At 39.9% G+C, this 14,628-nt stretch overlaps 1 protein-coding gene across 1 annotated transcript in view; it reads right to left on the bottom strand.

The window, feature by feature from the left end:
• Positions 1-304: 304 nt before the first annotated feature.
• The window catches only part of jph3b (junctophilin 3b), a 44,807-nt gene continuing 30,483 nt past the window's right edge, over positions 305-14,628 (bottom strand). The window contains exons 5-6 of the mRNA XM_044124597.1: positions 11,678-12,597; positions 305-3,797 (exon numbers count right to left, since the gene is read on the bottom strand). Of these exons, the coding sequence (XP_043980532.1) occupies positions 3,717-3,797; positions 11,678-12,597 (1,001 nt within the window). The 3' untranslated portion in view covers positions 305-3,716. The remainder of the gene's footprint in view (positions 3,798-11,677; positions 12,598-14,628) is intronic.

The following is a 14,628-nucleotide window of genomic DNA, read 5'->3' on the forward strand; positions in this document are numbered from 1 at the left end:
TTTAAAATATGACGTCATTGATCAGATCTACGACATAGATTTATATTTTCCCCTCATTTTTACCTTTTTTTAAAAGGAAAAAAATCTTCATAAGATCACCTTTCGTCTTCAATCGTCATTGAACACAAAACAAGCCACGCCCACAGCCAGCTAACTCCGCCCCCTCGTCTTGACGAGCAAAATTCAGTTACGGTTGCCATAGTAACCCCACTCTCCCTTCCCAACCTAGCCCACTCCTTCATTGCATCAGGGATGCCGCAAAACTGCACAAATACACACAGCAGAACCGAATCATACACACATATGTACTTATAAAAATACACGGGAGGCAAAATGTTTTCTTTGAAACACTTTCATTATTTTCTCCACACAACTGAAAAACAAAAACAGAGTATTTCCCAGAAAGAAAGAAAGGAAGAAAGAAAGAAAGAAGGAAAGAAAGAAGAGATTCAAACCTATATAGAAAGAGCTTGGCATGCTGTGGCATGCTGCAGACTAAAACGGTGGCGCAGGGCATCGTCACCAGGCTGACGGCATACAGCAGAGCCTCTGAAATTCTTCCTGGGACCCATAATAAAATAAAAATCTATTGTTCTGCCTCTCAGGCTGCAGGCACATCCGACTCAGCTGTAGTTGGAATAAGTTGGAGGAACGCCAGAAGTGAACCCACAGCCTTTAGTTTCTGCTCCAACCCCAAGTTTAAGAAATGCTCTCGGACTATTAAAAACAATAAAAATAAAAAAAAAAGAAGAAGAGAAAAGAAACCTTCAAAGTCCTCTCGGCCCCCCTGGACGCCGTTATTGATGGTATCAAACACGGTGTGCAAGAAGAATGGAAACATATGCAGGTACATAAAAACAGATGCTGTTAATATTTTTGCAGTGAGGAACAGAAATGTTACATTGGACGCACTTAAAGATTTTACAAGCAGTGAAAACAAGTAATTTGGTGCCGATGGAGATCTCTGATGGGTAAAATGTCAAATAGCTGCAGGAGAATCCAAAAGTACTTCATTACACCTTGGGTGTCCCAGTCCAAACAAATCAAATAGTCATACTATCACTGGCCGTTTGAAAACATGGATTTTTTTCACCACTCTTTGTGTTTACGTGGTTGGGGTGATGTCAGGGCGGCCATCTTGTTTGAAAAGCGTGTTTTACGGTTTGTTTATTTACACTTTGAATTCAGGTCAAATGATTGAATAGTAGTGCCAATAGGAATTGGCACTACAGGAAAAAGTCATAATATTAACAGAATAAAGTTTTAGCAACACAAAAATAAAGTTGAAAGAAAAGAAAGTCAATATAAATAATGCCAGGATAATGTTGCAATGTTATATAAACTGCTACACAAAAACGTTTAGGAATGTTGAGCATCTTAAGTTCTGTATTGGTTTTAGAGATAAGGAAATACGTTGTCTTTTAACACTTCATCACCAAATTATCAATAGCAGTTCTTTGAAACGACTGAGTCTTTTTCAAGGAAAGAATCACAGACTTGCTGAGCTTGTCTTGTCAGGCTTTAATAAATATATCCAAGCTTTTTAAATGACCTTCTTGTAATTTTGGGATGCTCTTCTGGTAAAAAAAGAAAAGAAAAAAAGTTGGAAACTATTTGTGAATTTAGCGACAAAATAATCAAAGAATGGGTTATTTCCAACTCAAGCGTTAGCTAGCTGTTTAGCTAACTTCCTCTGGATGACGGAGGAAATGCTAATACTTTTAGCATTGCTCATCCAAACGTTGCTATGGATTTTTAATTTCAAATATTCAACTCAAAGAAGATTTGAGATGTATTACACTTGAAAACTCAGCGGCCCCAAAATGCGGGACAGCTACATCAGGTGTGAGGCTTAATGACCTAATGTGTCGATTGTGACGTCATCGAACAATATTTCTTAATCCTTTAACTGCCATGAGGACGCCGATGTCCCCATTGACCTGCATGTGATAGTATTTGAGGAGACAGTTAAAGTTAATAAATACTAATTATTATTAATTTCCTTACGTTTTCATCTGATTATGTCCCCAGTAAGCAGAAGGATTTTTAAAGTCTGCATCTTCCAGCAAAGTGTAGATACAATTAAAAACTAATGCAATACCAACCTGCATTGTTGGTCAAAAGCACATTACTTATCATTAAGTTTTATGTAAACAGCTGAGATTAATCGTTTTCACCTCCATGTTGAAAACTGACGGCAAACTGCAAAAAATTTGATCACTGACAAGTTTAACCCACAAATTATTTTGCTCCCATTACTTTTTGCAGTTGCAGAGTCTCCCGTTTGTTGTAGATTTCTAAAATAATTGTTTCCAAATAAGCTGTCACTTCTGACCACAAGAATGTTTGCAGTAAAAGCACATTTGCGCAGAGCTTTCTACTTCGACATTAAATTTTTGTCTGGGTCTAGGTAAGTAAGGAGAGTAGCGCCATCTACTGTTTGGAAATCCCAATTGGAGGCTGTAGTCAAAATCAGAGCGGCTTAAATTACGGGACATTTGGCAACCCTACTTCGTCCTTTCACTGACGTGTTTGTAGGAGAGCAGAAAGTATTATGCTGTTACCTTGTAATATTGATAATTGCTTGATAATATTCATAACATTCAGATGCAAAGAGTTCGGTAGTAACTAGTTACATTTGCTTGAGTAACTTTTTGAAAAAAATACCTTTAGAAATATTTTTACTATACTGTACTGTTTACTTTTACTTGAGTAATTTTTATTATGAAGTATCGCTGCTTTCTGGATTTTCTACCCTCTCAATGAAAATCAAACAATTTAGTCAAAGGTTCACCAGACACAGACACAGACCTGCAGTTTTTGTAAAAATTTCAGAAGTTTTTTTCATTGAAAGAAACTGGTTTGGAAAAAATATATATTTTAGTTTTTGTCACTTATAAGAATAATTTTTATTTTTTGTCCTTAAAATACCAGAAATTCCACTTAACTTTTGGTCCATCTGATAATGTATTTTTTAAACATTAAATGATTGATAATTTGATCAGTTGCCCAGTACTTGAGTAGACTTTTCCTCTTGAGTAATTTCTTGAAAGAATACTTTTTACTTTTACTCGAATAAAAATATGTATAAATAAGTAGTGCTATTCTGCCCAACTCTGGATGCAACTGGAGAACACACACACACACACACACACCCACCCACACACACACACACCCACACACCCACACACACACGCACATGCACACATGCATGACAAACGAGGTGAAATGAGGGTTTCACCGCCCGGGTTTCACCACCTGTACCATCAGTAACAGCCGCTGGGGAGGTGGAGGAACTAAAAGGCAGGGGGGTCAGAGAGAAGAGGGTGAGTTGCAAAAATAAACAATACAACCATCAACATATTGCACATGGGAAGAAAAAAAAGTCAATAAATAAATCTGAAGTTACAAATCTGTCGAAAACTATGATTTAACAATGAAAAAGTCTGCCAGTCCTGTCTGTGTGTTCAAGTCAGCCCATTTGGGTCACACAAGTCCAGGTTCCTCCCTGGACCAAACCTGCTGTCCTATTCTTTGGCCTCAGCTCTTCCTCCACCCGGACCGGACCCGGCTCGGCCTCGGTTCTCCCTCTCCAGCCCTCGGTCCGGGTCTTCCGTCGGCCGGGACGCACGGAGGGGCAGCAGATTTGCTGTAATACTCGTGGTTTTCGTCGTGTTTCTGGCATAGGTAGGTTGACTCTGAAAGCATCGCCGCCTTTAAATAAAAAAGTGGATAAACAAAATAGCCACTCCGATGTTGAGCAGAATCACCATGGCAACCAGGATGGAGCTGTAGGCCTGCGTGGGAGAGAAAAAAAGAGAGAAAAGAGAAGGTGTCAGTATTAAGGATGTGCACAGGCGAAGCTCACACACTTAAAGGCTGTTTTCATTTGCGGTCAGCAGGTTGCATCCACTCAACACCGACATGAACGATGAATTTATTTTGGGGTTTTCGTTTTTTATTTGGACTGTTAGTTTGCTCACAACTGTGAGGATTTTTATTGGGAATTTTGACAAAAGATGCACAAATCCAAACTAATGTTTGTGTGAATATGGGGTGACGTTTGTTATGTTACACACTTAAAAACTCATCGCAGTAATTTAGGTTAATTAGTCATAAAAAAAAAAAAAAAAATGGAGCTTCACCTTTTAAAGTAATATTTTAACCATTATTCATTTATATATCTCATAGTTTCAAATTAAATATCTAGTTTTCAAATTAAATCAATGGTGTCAAACCTTTTTCTAGGAGGGCCAAAATCATTCAGTCAGAAGAATGCAAAGACGTTTTAAAACAAACTTTGTGCCTTTTTTAAATTTTATCAGCTCAATAATGAATTAAAGTAAACTTTTAAATCGGTATAGATTTAAAAGCTTCAAAACCTAAAAAGGTTTAGCATGATTGGATTATCATAAGACAGGCCCACAGTTTCTGACGTTTTGGGGTTGATTGTTTTTTGATTTGAGTTGAACGTTTTGCGTTTGAGTAAAAGTTGGTCGACCTTTGTGGTTCTAGTTACTCCAAAGCTAAGACGAATGTAAATATGTTGTTGATAAATGGAAATACATTTTTTGTACTTCATATTTTTTAACACATTATTTATCTGTAAATAATCTTGCTCTATGAAGAAGTGTCCGTCTGGATCACTAGCATTGAGGTCTGAGGCCACACAGAATCATTCAGAGGGCTGAAAATGGTCCCTGAGCCGCATTTAGCTTAGAATTAAGTTTACAGCAAAATTTTTAACTTTATTTAACTTCGACGAGGGTGGAGAGTTGGACATTTGATCTTTAATCGCTTCAGCCCTTGTATCCTCAGGCAGATTTTCATGTTACTTTAAAAGTTTCGCCAATGGATTTGATAAGGCTAGCTTGTTGCTGCTATCTTTAGCATCGTGAGCATGCTCAAATACTTTGCATCCTCCATCAAAGTGATGGTTGGATTTGATATGCGCAGTTTTTATTCTTGCTGGACGTTCTTTTAACATTTGCAAACCCAGCATATACATAGTTCTGTACTAAAAGTAATCTGCGCCATCTTGGTAGGCAAGTAGAGCACAAAGCATAGCTGAACCATGACTTTTAGAGCAACAAAAAGAAGGTAAACTGGCACTCCTGACATATGTGCAAAAGAAAGATATATGAACAAAAATTGCTGGCAGAGTACATACATGTAGTAAACATGTAGGCTACATGTCAGTCTTAGCTGGCAGATAAAAGCCACATTAGCAAACTTAATTTTGCTAGTTTGGCAGAAAGTACTAATAAATATTGCTGACATTTATCTTAATATTATGGTACTCAAAAATTGACATTGAGAAATAGTGAAGATGTACTTATACTATTGTTGTCATAGCAACTCCATAGCAACCGCCATGGCAGTTAGTCACGGTAGCTACAAAACCTTAAAGGGCCGTTTTCTATTTGCTGACAAACAAACAGAGGCCCTGCTGACCCTTTATGTTTTTATTATTTCTGTTGATTTCTTTTAACACCCTGCGGTGATTGATATTTTATTTTTCAAACTATTATTAAAATTATGACTGAGTGGTTTTTTGACATGATATGAAGGAATTTTAAAATAATTAATTTACAGTAAAAAGTTGTTTTCTCCGGTTATACAACACCTCTTCAACTTAAAAACAATAAATAAATTAAAAAAACATCAAACATGTAATTCGTTATATCTGGCTGATAAGAATGACGACATAATTTCTTATCGGGCCGATAATTATGATGCATTCCTCTTATAAAATATAAACTGCACTGCTCTCTGCTTGTCTTGAAGCTTCAACGTTCACCAAAGTAGGAACCAAAAAAGGTGGATTTTGCATGTTAAGATAAATACCGTCCTGTACTAACGGGGTTGTTTTGTGAAGCGGTGTCTGAGCAGATGCTTGCTGACAGCCCGGGTCGTCGAGGTGAAGGCCGTTCTTTCCAACCACCTGTCCACTTTGGGTAAATATGAACACCGGAGTCCTCCGTCCTACTTATTCCTGACTGTTTTAAATACATTTTGGTCTTTAAAAGGAGAGGATTTCTCTGCAGGAGACCTGTTGTTTTAATTAAAGCTGTAATAGTTGTAATGATGGCTGCAGAGGGAGATGGGAAATGGGACTTGGTGCCGCACAGTTGTAGATGGATCCGTCCCGTCCAGAGTGGTTTCTGCTGATCACCGTGGTGTTAGGCTTATCACAGATCTGTGTCAGAGATGATTACCACAGCAGAGGCTGGACGCAGATCTGATCGGGTTTTATGCTCGCACTCTCTGCTCCTCACTTACTGATCTGCATTATTTTATGACGCGCTTTGTTGTTTAGCTTCTAATTTGTGCAAAAGCATAATCATTCACAAAAAAATCAGTAAAGTTGTGAGCAAATATTTCTGCATTGAAGGAAAATGTTAGTTTTGCTAATAAGATGTAAATTCCTGCAACGCAAAGAGCTGTAAAAGAGAGACAGATGAGCTGAAATCGATGTTTTCTTGTCTGCATCAAAACAGATGAAAACAACCGCATCACATACTAAACTAAAAATCTGGACCAGTGCAGCAGAACCGATCCAGATCCAGCAAAAACAGAAAAATAAATGTATATTTAAATACTACCGAAACTTTAACTGGAGCTGTTTTCTGTGGCAAGATGAGAAAATGATTGATATTGCTATTATAGATCAGCTTATGCTAATAATAATAATAATATTTTTCTTCAGCAACACAGATTTAACATCTGAAGAGACGCTGAATTCAATTACTGAAAGAAAGAAGAGAGGAAAGAAAGAAAGAAAGAAAGAAATAGAAAGGCATATTTAAAATAGCTATATAAATCTTATAGAAAGATAAATAAATAACTTGCAAATTATACATTTTGAAGCAAACCAACATGACACCATTTCCCATATGGAGCAGAAATGTTTTACTATTATTTTATATTAAATAGTAAAAACATTGATTTTATATAATATGTTTGCAACAAAGAAAAAAAAGATTAAAAAGTAATGTTTTAACCAGCATTACACTGAAAAGTACAGTAGCTCATATAATGAATCCAGCAGATGCCCAGTTCCACCAGGTGTCTGCTAATTGCTGCAGGCTAGTCTGAAGGAGCTGTGTGCTCCGTGAGGCGGAACCTCATTAGATCTGAGGCTCTGAGGAGGAGCTGTGCCTCGAAGACGGAGCTCGGTCCAACCAGGCTTTTATACAGCTGAATGGTTGCCATGGAGATTAAAGGACTACTAAAACGTGCATTAAAGAATCGAGGCAAAACTTTCTGCTTCTGAAGATTGAACAACATCATCGAATATATTATGATATAAAGCCCAAAAAAAAACAGATTTTACATGACACTGCCCCTTTAATTCTTCAGTGATGTAATAATAATCTGAAGATCTGCGTGAAACCAACATCATTTAATTCAGAGCTATGCTACCAGTGCTAATTGCTCTCATTGAAACGCTGTATCTTCCTGTCACAGAGATCCATTTCACCAGCATGATGTGTGAACTGCATCGCTTCCTCGCTGCGGCCCGCCCAGATAAACTGCAGAGCAGCCGAAACGCAGCAGCTGACCATGATCACAGCTCAGACCATGTCAGCACACACCTGCTTACAGAAGATCATCCGTCACACATGCTTTCAAGACAGATTTTCTGTTAAATCACCTGGCTTTTATTGGGAGAGTTTGATTAGACGGAGGATGGAAATCTGCAGTTTGTTTCTATCTAACTGCATTTTTTCTTTTCCCTCTCTGTTGGTGTCGTTTTAATTGCTGCGGAGGGTGAAAAGCCTCACCAGTCTGGGGAATCGTCTTCATGTAAATATGTGCCAGTGGGACGCATGATGGACTCAGAGGTGTTTACCTTCGAAGCTTTTCATGCTGAACTGAATGAAATGAAAAAAAACGACAAGCATCTGTTTGGTGTTTTGCACCAACAGTAGGACAGTCATGTTTACTCAGCGACTGACTGGAGACGGGTGCAGCTCTGTTCCCATGGCGCTCGTTGTGTATTTATGATAGTATTTGTGTGTACTGGGAACCTGTTTAACACCGATCTCACTCGCCTCTCTGCTGATGCACACACACACACACACACACACACACGCACACACACACATCAACTCCCCATCGTTTGATTGGCTGCATCCGAAGCGATGCATACGCTGTTCCCTAGCAACAGAGTGCCGGTTAACCAATAAGACACCTCTCTGAGAGCAACGAGCTACTTTTTTATTCCTCTGTTACTAAGGTGCATCTTGGGGTTGTTCTCTGAGCATCTGTGCACTGTGTACGTCTGCCGTCCTGCAGCAGGCAGCGGCTTCTGCTCCTCAGAGTCATCAGACTGTTGCGGACAAACTGAGGCGAGTCAGCAGAGGGATGGAGAAACTCCACTTTTTCCACTTGAATTTTCCTGTTGCTTTCATTAGCTAATGCTAAAGCCGTATTATCAGCAGGGATTAGCGAGTCACCAGCTCGAGTTAAGACATAACCCGCCAAAATGAAAAATGAATAAAATCACATTACAACAGTAATCCCTTCTGCTTGTTCAGAGAACCAAAATAATTTTTTTTTCCCAAAGGGTAAACCTTGCGCTTGTCCTGCAGGATTATCTTAATATGAGGGATAACACTGTGTTATGTCACGGTGGACGGGATGTATTCTCATGACAGCGGGTAACAAATCCTTTTAGTCAAATCAATGTGTGGCAGTGACACGACAAATTTGACAAATGCATCATTCAGCTGCTGTGCGGTTATTAAGCCATGCAGATATGAATAGCGGTGCAATGTAAAGCAGCAATGATCAATGCTAGGAATGTTCTCAATCATCCTGAGCCTGAAAAGTTAAACAGGTCAGATTTTATTTACTATATTTTATTTAGTCTTTAGTATATAGAGGATACTCTATATACTATAGAGACAGAAGATTATAGGCTTTCCAAAGGTGAAAATATTTATTTTTTAATCATTAAAGGTGTTAACACTGTTAAAACTATTTATTTGCCAAATTAATTTGCCGAAATCTGAAGATCTCTGTTACGCTGTCAGCTCCTCCCCTTGTGGCCTACATTAGCATTACACTTTTATTTAGTATCACATGTAAACATAAAGTTTAGACAAATTTTAAATTATACAGGGTTACATGTGTAAATTTGTGTATGTTTTTAACTAATTTCACTATTAATGCTGTGCGTTTTAGCTGTGTTTAATTTTACAACTGCTAACCGCTGTTAGCTGCTCATTGGGAGCAAATACACAACAAAAATGTGCTTCACAAATATTATTTTGCCAATAAAAGCTATAAAAACAAAAGAAGTTCCACATTAAATGTTTTGGAGGTCAACATCCAAAGGAATTAGACAACAAGAGGTAGAAATCTACAGTCATGTGAAACAAGAAAAAACCGACAACTTACAATAAGTCTGTGATGCTAATGTTGTTTCTTATTACAAATTGACTTTTAGAAATGTTACACATGCTGTACTTTATTTTTACCTGTAATGTTTGACTTTTTGCAGGTTATTTGTTTTAGACTGGTTTTACATCTAAATTTACACAAAGCTGCTGAATCTGTGCATTTTAGCGCCACCTCCTGGGTGGTAAAAACAAGTCTGCACTGTCAATTCAAAGGTATGTTTTTCAATAAAATAAGATAAACTTCTGACAGTGTTTGCCAAGTCAGGTTTTAGTCCAGAAAACTGCAGTTAGTGCAACAATAACTTAGAGTGAAAGAGGGTTTGATCGATTAATATTTTCCTGTGACGCGATGTATGTATTGTACACCATACTTATAAACATTAACCCAGATTTCCCCCCTCCCTTGGAGAAAACAAACATGACTAAGCCCATAAATGCATCTGTGGTGCTCAGAAAAATCCAAGGTTTTGAGTTGCAATCTCGTCCATTAGCAGAATGTATCTGAAATGGATCTGAGAAGCTGGAAAGTGAGAAATCAGTGTGGGTTAATGTTTCTGTCAGCATTTAAAAGCAGGAATAACAGCACACATTTTCTGACACTCTCTCCAGGGAGACCCTGAAACTGTTGCTTTGGGTTGTTGCCACAAGTGACACCTCCTAACTCCACATGGCTGCCTCCTCTTGGTGTGAAGTGGGTACGAATGTTTGGCTGTCAGTTTTGAAAAGTTACAGGTAATGGTCCAAATGGGTTTGAAACCTCTTTTTTCCACGACAGTTACCTAACCTCTGAACATCGTGCCTCAGCAGCCAGCAAAGACTCACCACACAGATAGAGGTTATTATAGCAGCTTACAGCTAGAAGATAATCACTAGTTTGGTTTTATTTATCCTGATTTCATGGAAAAACACATTTCTGTTTTAGTTATTATGAAATCTGCTCATGCAGAAAGAGAAATTTGGAGACCAGCTGTTAAATAAATCCCACAGATTATGTCAAATAAAGCAAAACCACATCCACGAGTGTCAGTGACACACTGTGTTCAGGGCAGCGACGTCCCGCCAGGAGAGCCTCAAGGAGACAACAAATAGATGAGAGAAAATCAACAAGCAATTCATAACGCATTGGTGGAGGGGTGATGCCGCCATTATCAACCAAAAACTCTTCACCTTTTGGACCCGCCCTTTATTCAACACATTTATGAGCAGCAACAGCCTACGACTGTCTTTATGTTTGTGAGTCACCATCAAAATGTCAACAAACACAAGAGAAAATTTCAAAGAGCTTTTCTAAGTTGATGAAGTAGGAATCATAAGTAACTAATTATTTCAACATGAATCCTTGTTAATGGTGCATTCACATCACTCCAGTTTAGTCTAAAGAGACCATTAAAATCTGATACCACTCCATTTTTGTTTACATTTTGTGAAGAAGGAAGTTGTGCGTGGTGTTTTCTTCAGTGGTTCTGTGCCACCGCAGACGAGGAGAAGAACAGATTTTTCAAAGGGTTTGGATTGTGCAGTGTGATAGAGAACCACAGCATCTGAAAATGTAACAAATGTTGCAATTTTGGTCCCCAATCGTACCGAGTTTACCAGTATGAGAACAGGGTAAGAATAGTATTTCTATAATTGTCCGCCAAGGGACAAGACAGACACATAAACTGTGAAAGATCAGCGTTTCACTGCATTGTTGACTGAAGAACAGCAATTAAATAACACAGTTTATAGAAACTTGAAGATATGCATATTCACTGGGCATGGATCAGTTTGGAAGTCAAAATCAGTTTGAATGAAACTAATTGGAAAAAAAAAATAAAAACTACCCTTGGTAAAAATGAAGCGCAGAGTAGATTCCTTTCAGTGAACTTCAACCCAGAACTGCACAGCATTCTGGGGGATGTAGGCAGAGGACAGACTTTATCTGCTCAACCTCTGGCTAGCTAAGAGAGGTTAGTAGCATCAACTAGCTCAGTCCTTCTTTGGTTACCTAGCAACAACCTGACGGGTAAGAAACAACAGCCTGTTGCTAGGTAATCAAGCAACAGAAACTGCATGCTTGGTTTCCCCACTGTTCCTCATAACTGCTTAAATATAAAAATCAACAGCCTGGATTGAAAGGAGAAAATGAGTCCAACAGGAACAGAAAAAGTCGCATCACCAGTATGGCTGTATAACGATCATTAATTACCGATATCGACTGATATGTGATGCTTGTATCATGCTTGTATTTTCAGGCATATCGTACCATCAGAGCATGTCAGACTTACCGAGTTCACCTTGCAGGGCGTGAGGCTGAGGTCCTGCCGGTCGGGTATGATGGGGGAGGACTTCAGAGGCGGGGACAGGGTGAGGTCTCGTCGTATTGGCCGCGACTCCATTTTCTCCCCCTTGTGTGTCGAGTCCTTGCCCCCGTCCCTCCCTTCCCGGTTCTTGTGCCTCTGCCGCGGCGCGCCGTGGGAGCGCCCCTCTCCGTGCCCGTGCCGCTCCTCCCCGTGCCCATGGGGCTTGTGGGTAGTGGAGTCTCTGGGCTGTAAAGGCTTCATTTCCATCTCGTAGTTGCTGATCTTCTCCTCGTCCTGCTCCAGCAGCCGGCCACCCCTGCCGTGCGTCCCCCTGTGCCCAGACGTCCAAGTGGCGGACGAAGATGACTCTGTCCACCTGTCGCCCCTAGCCTGCCTGTGATTGGACGAGCCGTGCTCCCGCGATTTGTGATTGGAGGAGCTGTGTTTGTGTCCGTTGGTCCGGCTTCCTCCACGGCCACTGATCCCGCCGCCACCTTTCGACAGCACCCCCCTCTTCCTGTCCTCGCTCCAGCTGTTGGCGCGTGGATTCTCCGGCTTCAGTCCTCCCTCGCCGCCTCCCTCCATCAGCACTTGAATCTCCATGTGTCCCTTTTCTCCCCCTTTCTCACCGCCGTCCTTCCCCCGGTCTCCGTGGTCCACGGCGCTCTGCCGGTGGAATCGGGCGCTTTTGCTTCGCTGCGACGGTCGCGCAGGTGGCGGCGGCGTGTGGGGAGGTGAAGAAGACGGTGGGCTGAGGTCGGGGGTCGCGGCATCGATGGAGGGGTCATCAGATCCAACACTTTTTGTGTAAAGATCTGGGCTTTCCGCGGTGCCGGCGCTACTCGACAGGCCCTCACCCTCAACTTCACTGGAAACCTGACGTTTGGGTCGCTGAACCTCCATTCCTGCAGAGAACATGAGACGGATTCAGCAATCAGAAGGAAGGCATCAAGATATTTGTTTGGGTTTAGACTTGTTTATGGTGACCTATTATGCTTCCTCAAACAGGTTAGGATAGATCAATGAGTGATTCAAATGGATAGCGAGCTTTTACTCTGGTCAATTCTGCCTATTTTGAGATCTTTGAAAAGCAGAAGTGGAGCATCCTGCACAACCACGAAGAATGCAGTAAGCAGTTTCTGGACGGTGGGTCAACAACAAAATACTTAACTTTTCCAGCAGCCATTGTGCAGCGAATACAGAAGTAAAACCATCTGACCAAACAAATTGAAGCGGCATTTATGTTGCTAGGTAACGGCACAGGTACCGTTTGTCTGGAGGTTTTTGAAATGGCTAATTTTTCAGACACCAAAAAACATAAGCTTATTGCCATGAAACAGCTTGTTTTTTTTTTTGCCAGATCCAAATCTTAGTACAAAAAAGAGCAAAGTGTGAATTTTGACTAATAGGAAAGGTCTATGGGTGATACAAAAACATGTTAATTCCTTTACCTTATTAATATATACTACAGGAAATTTGTTTTTATTTTTAAAGATTCATTTTTTTTCATTTTTACGTTTTAGAATTTTACAAAATGGGATGAATATATTTTCATCACATCTGTGAGAAATCATGCAAAAACAAATCCCACAGTTATGCATGTAATTACAAGAAAAATACATCTAAAAAATATGGGGAGATTTAGCATCTTTCTGTTGTGGAAATTCAACACATTTATTCCAATTAAAAATATAAAAACTGCTAAAAAACACAATTTCTAATTATATTTAGATTTTAAAGCACCAGCTGGTTATTTATTATGTTTAACCAAGAGCTAAAGCCATGACAGGTTGCAGACCACTGATCTAAGACAAAGATAAGACAAAGTCCAAGGAACAAAACTTAAGAATAAATTAAGAAAAGGAACCCAAAGGAATGGATAAACACGCCAACACCTGTGTAGCAATAATGACCACGGAGAAAATAACTTTCTGATTTAAGTTCTTCATCTAGTCAGTACAGTGATTATTTCAAAAGAAAACAGTAGGGCGTCATGAGGAAGATGATGTCCAAGCCGCCCAAACAAACATGCAGCTAAATGTCAGAGCTGATGCTTGTTGGCAGAGACGTTCTCATAAGTGAGAGCAGAAAAGATGGCGGCCATGCCGGCCATGCGGTCTGTGTGTGCGGGTGTGCCATGATGCGTGCTCCGTATGGGACGGCTACCTGCGGAGCGCCACAGGTGTGACTGACAGACGTGGAATGGCGAAGCTGGAGGGAGGCCGTCGATGACCTTTAACATCAACTCCCCCTAACTGACACACATAACGTATCGACACGTGTTTGGTCTGTTCGCATGTGAAGTTTAGTTAAAAGTGAAATAATCTGGCAATGGAAATAGAACTTTTTCACCAATACTAAGGAATTATTGACTTTAAAAAAGCTCCTATGGACCCCTGGTGGTATGATGTCACACACTCAAGCTTCCTGCTGGAGGCCAAAAAGCTGCTGGCTGATTATGACTAGCATTGGTTTTACCTGATAAGTTGTCATCATAACGGACTAGATCTTAAACGTACACATGATATATAAAAGAAAAAAGGATGCAGTGCATTGCTACCAATTGTCAACACTACAACAACTAGATAACAAGGTCAGGAAAAAGTTTTAATTGAGGAAAAAATAGCGAGGGAAAGGGAAGTAGATCAGTTTTGCTAGCTTGACTTTGATGACCTTAACATGTAGATGTGACGTGTAATTTGGTGTGTTTTGGTTCAGTTAAAACACTTTTTAAAAACGCCAAGTCATCAGTAGAGCAGGTATTTAAATGAGCTAATCAACCACGGCTGTGTTAGCTTAGCTAATAGCAGCGGTAGCTAATATACTAAAGCAATCACTTAATAGTAATCGCAAAATAAACATCAAGCCTAAAAACATAAACTGTAACAGACTGATTGTTCTGTTCTTTGAGTGGGAAATGTTTGAGTGTTTTTTGG

The sequence above is a fragment of the Gambusia affinis genome, linkage group LG08 (assembly GCF_019740435.1).
Source record: "Gambusia affinis linkage group LG08, SWU_Gaff_1.0, whole genome shotgun sequence".
Taxonomy (NCBI): domain Eukaryota; kingdom Metazoa; phylum Chordata; class Actinopteri; order Cyprinodontiformes; family Poeciliidae; genus Gambusia; species Gambusia affinis.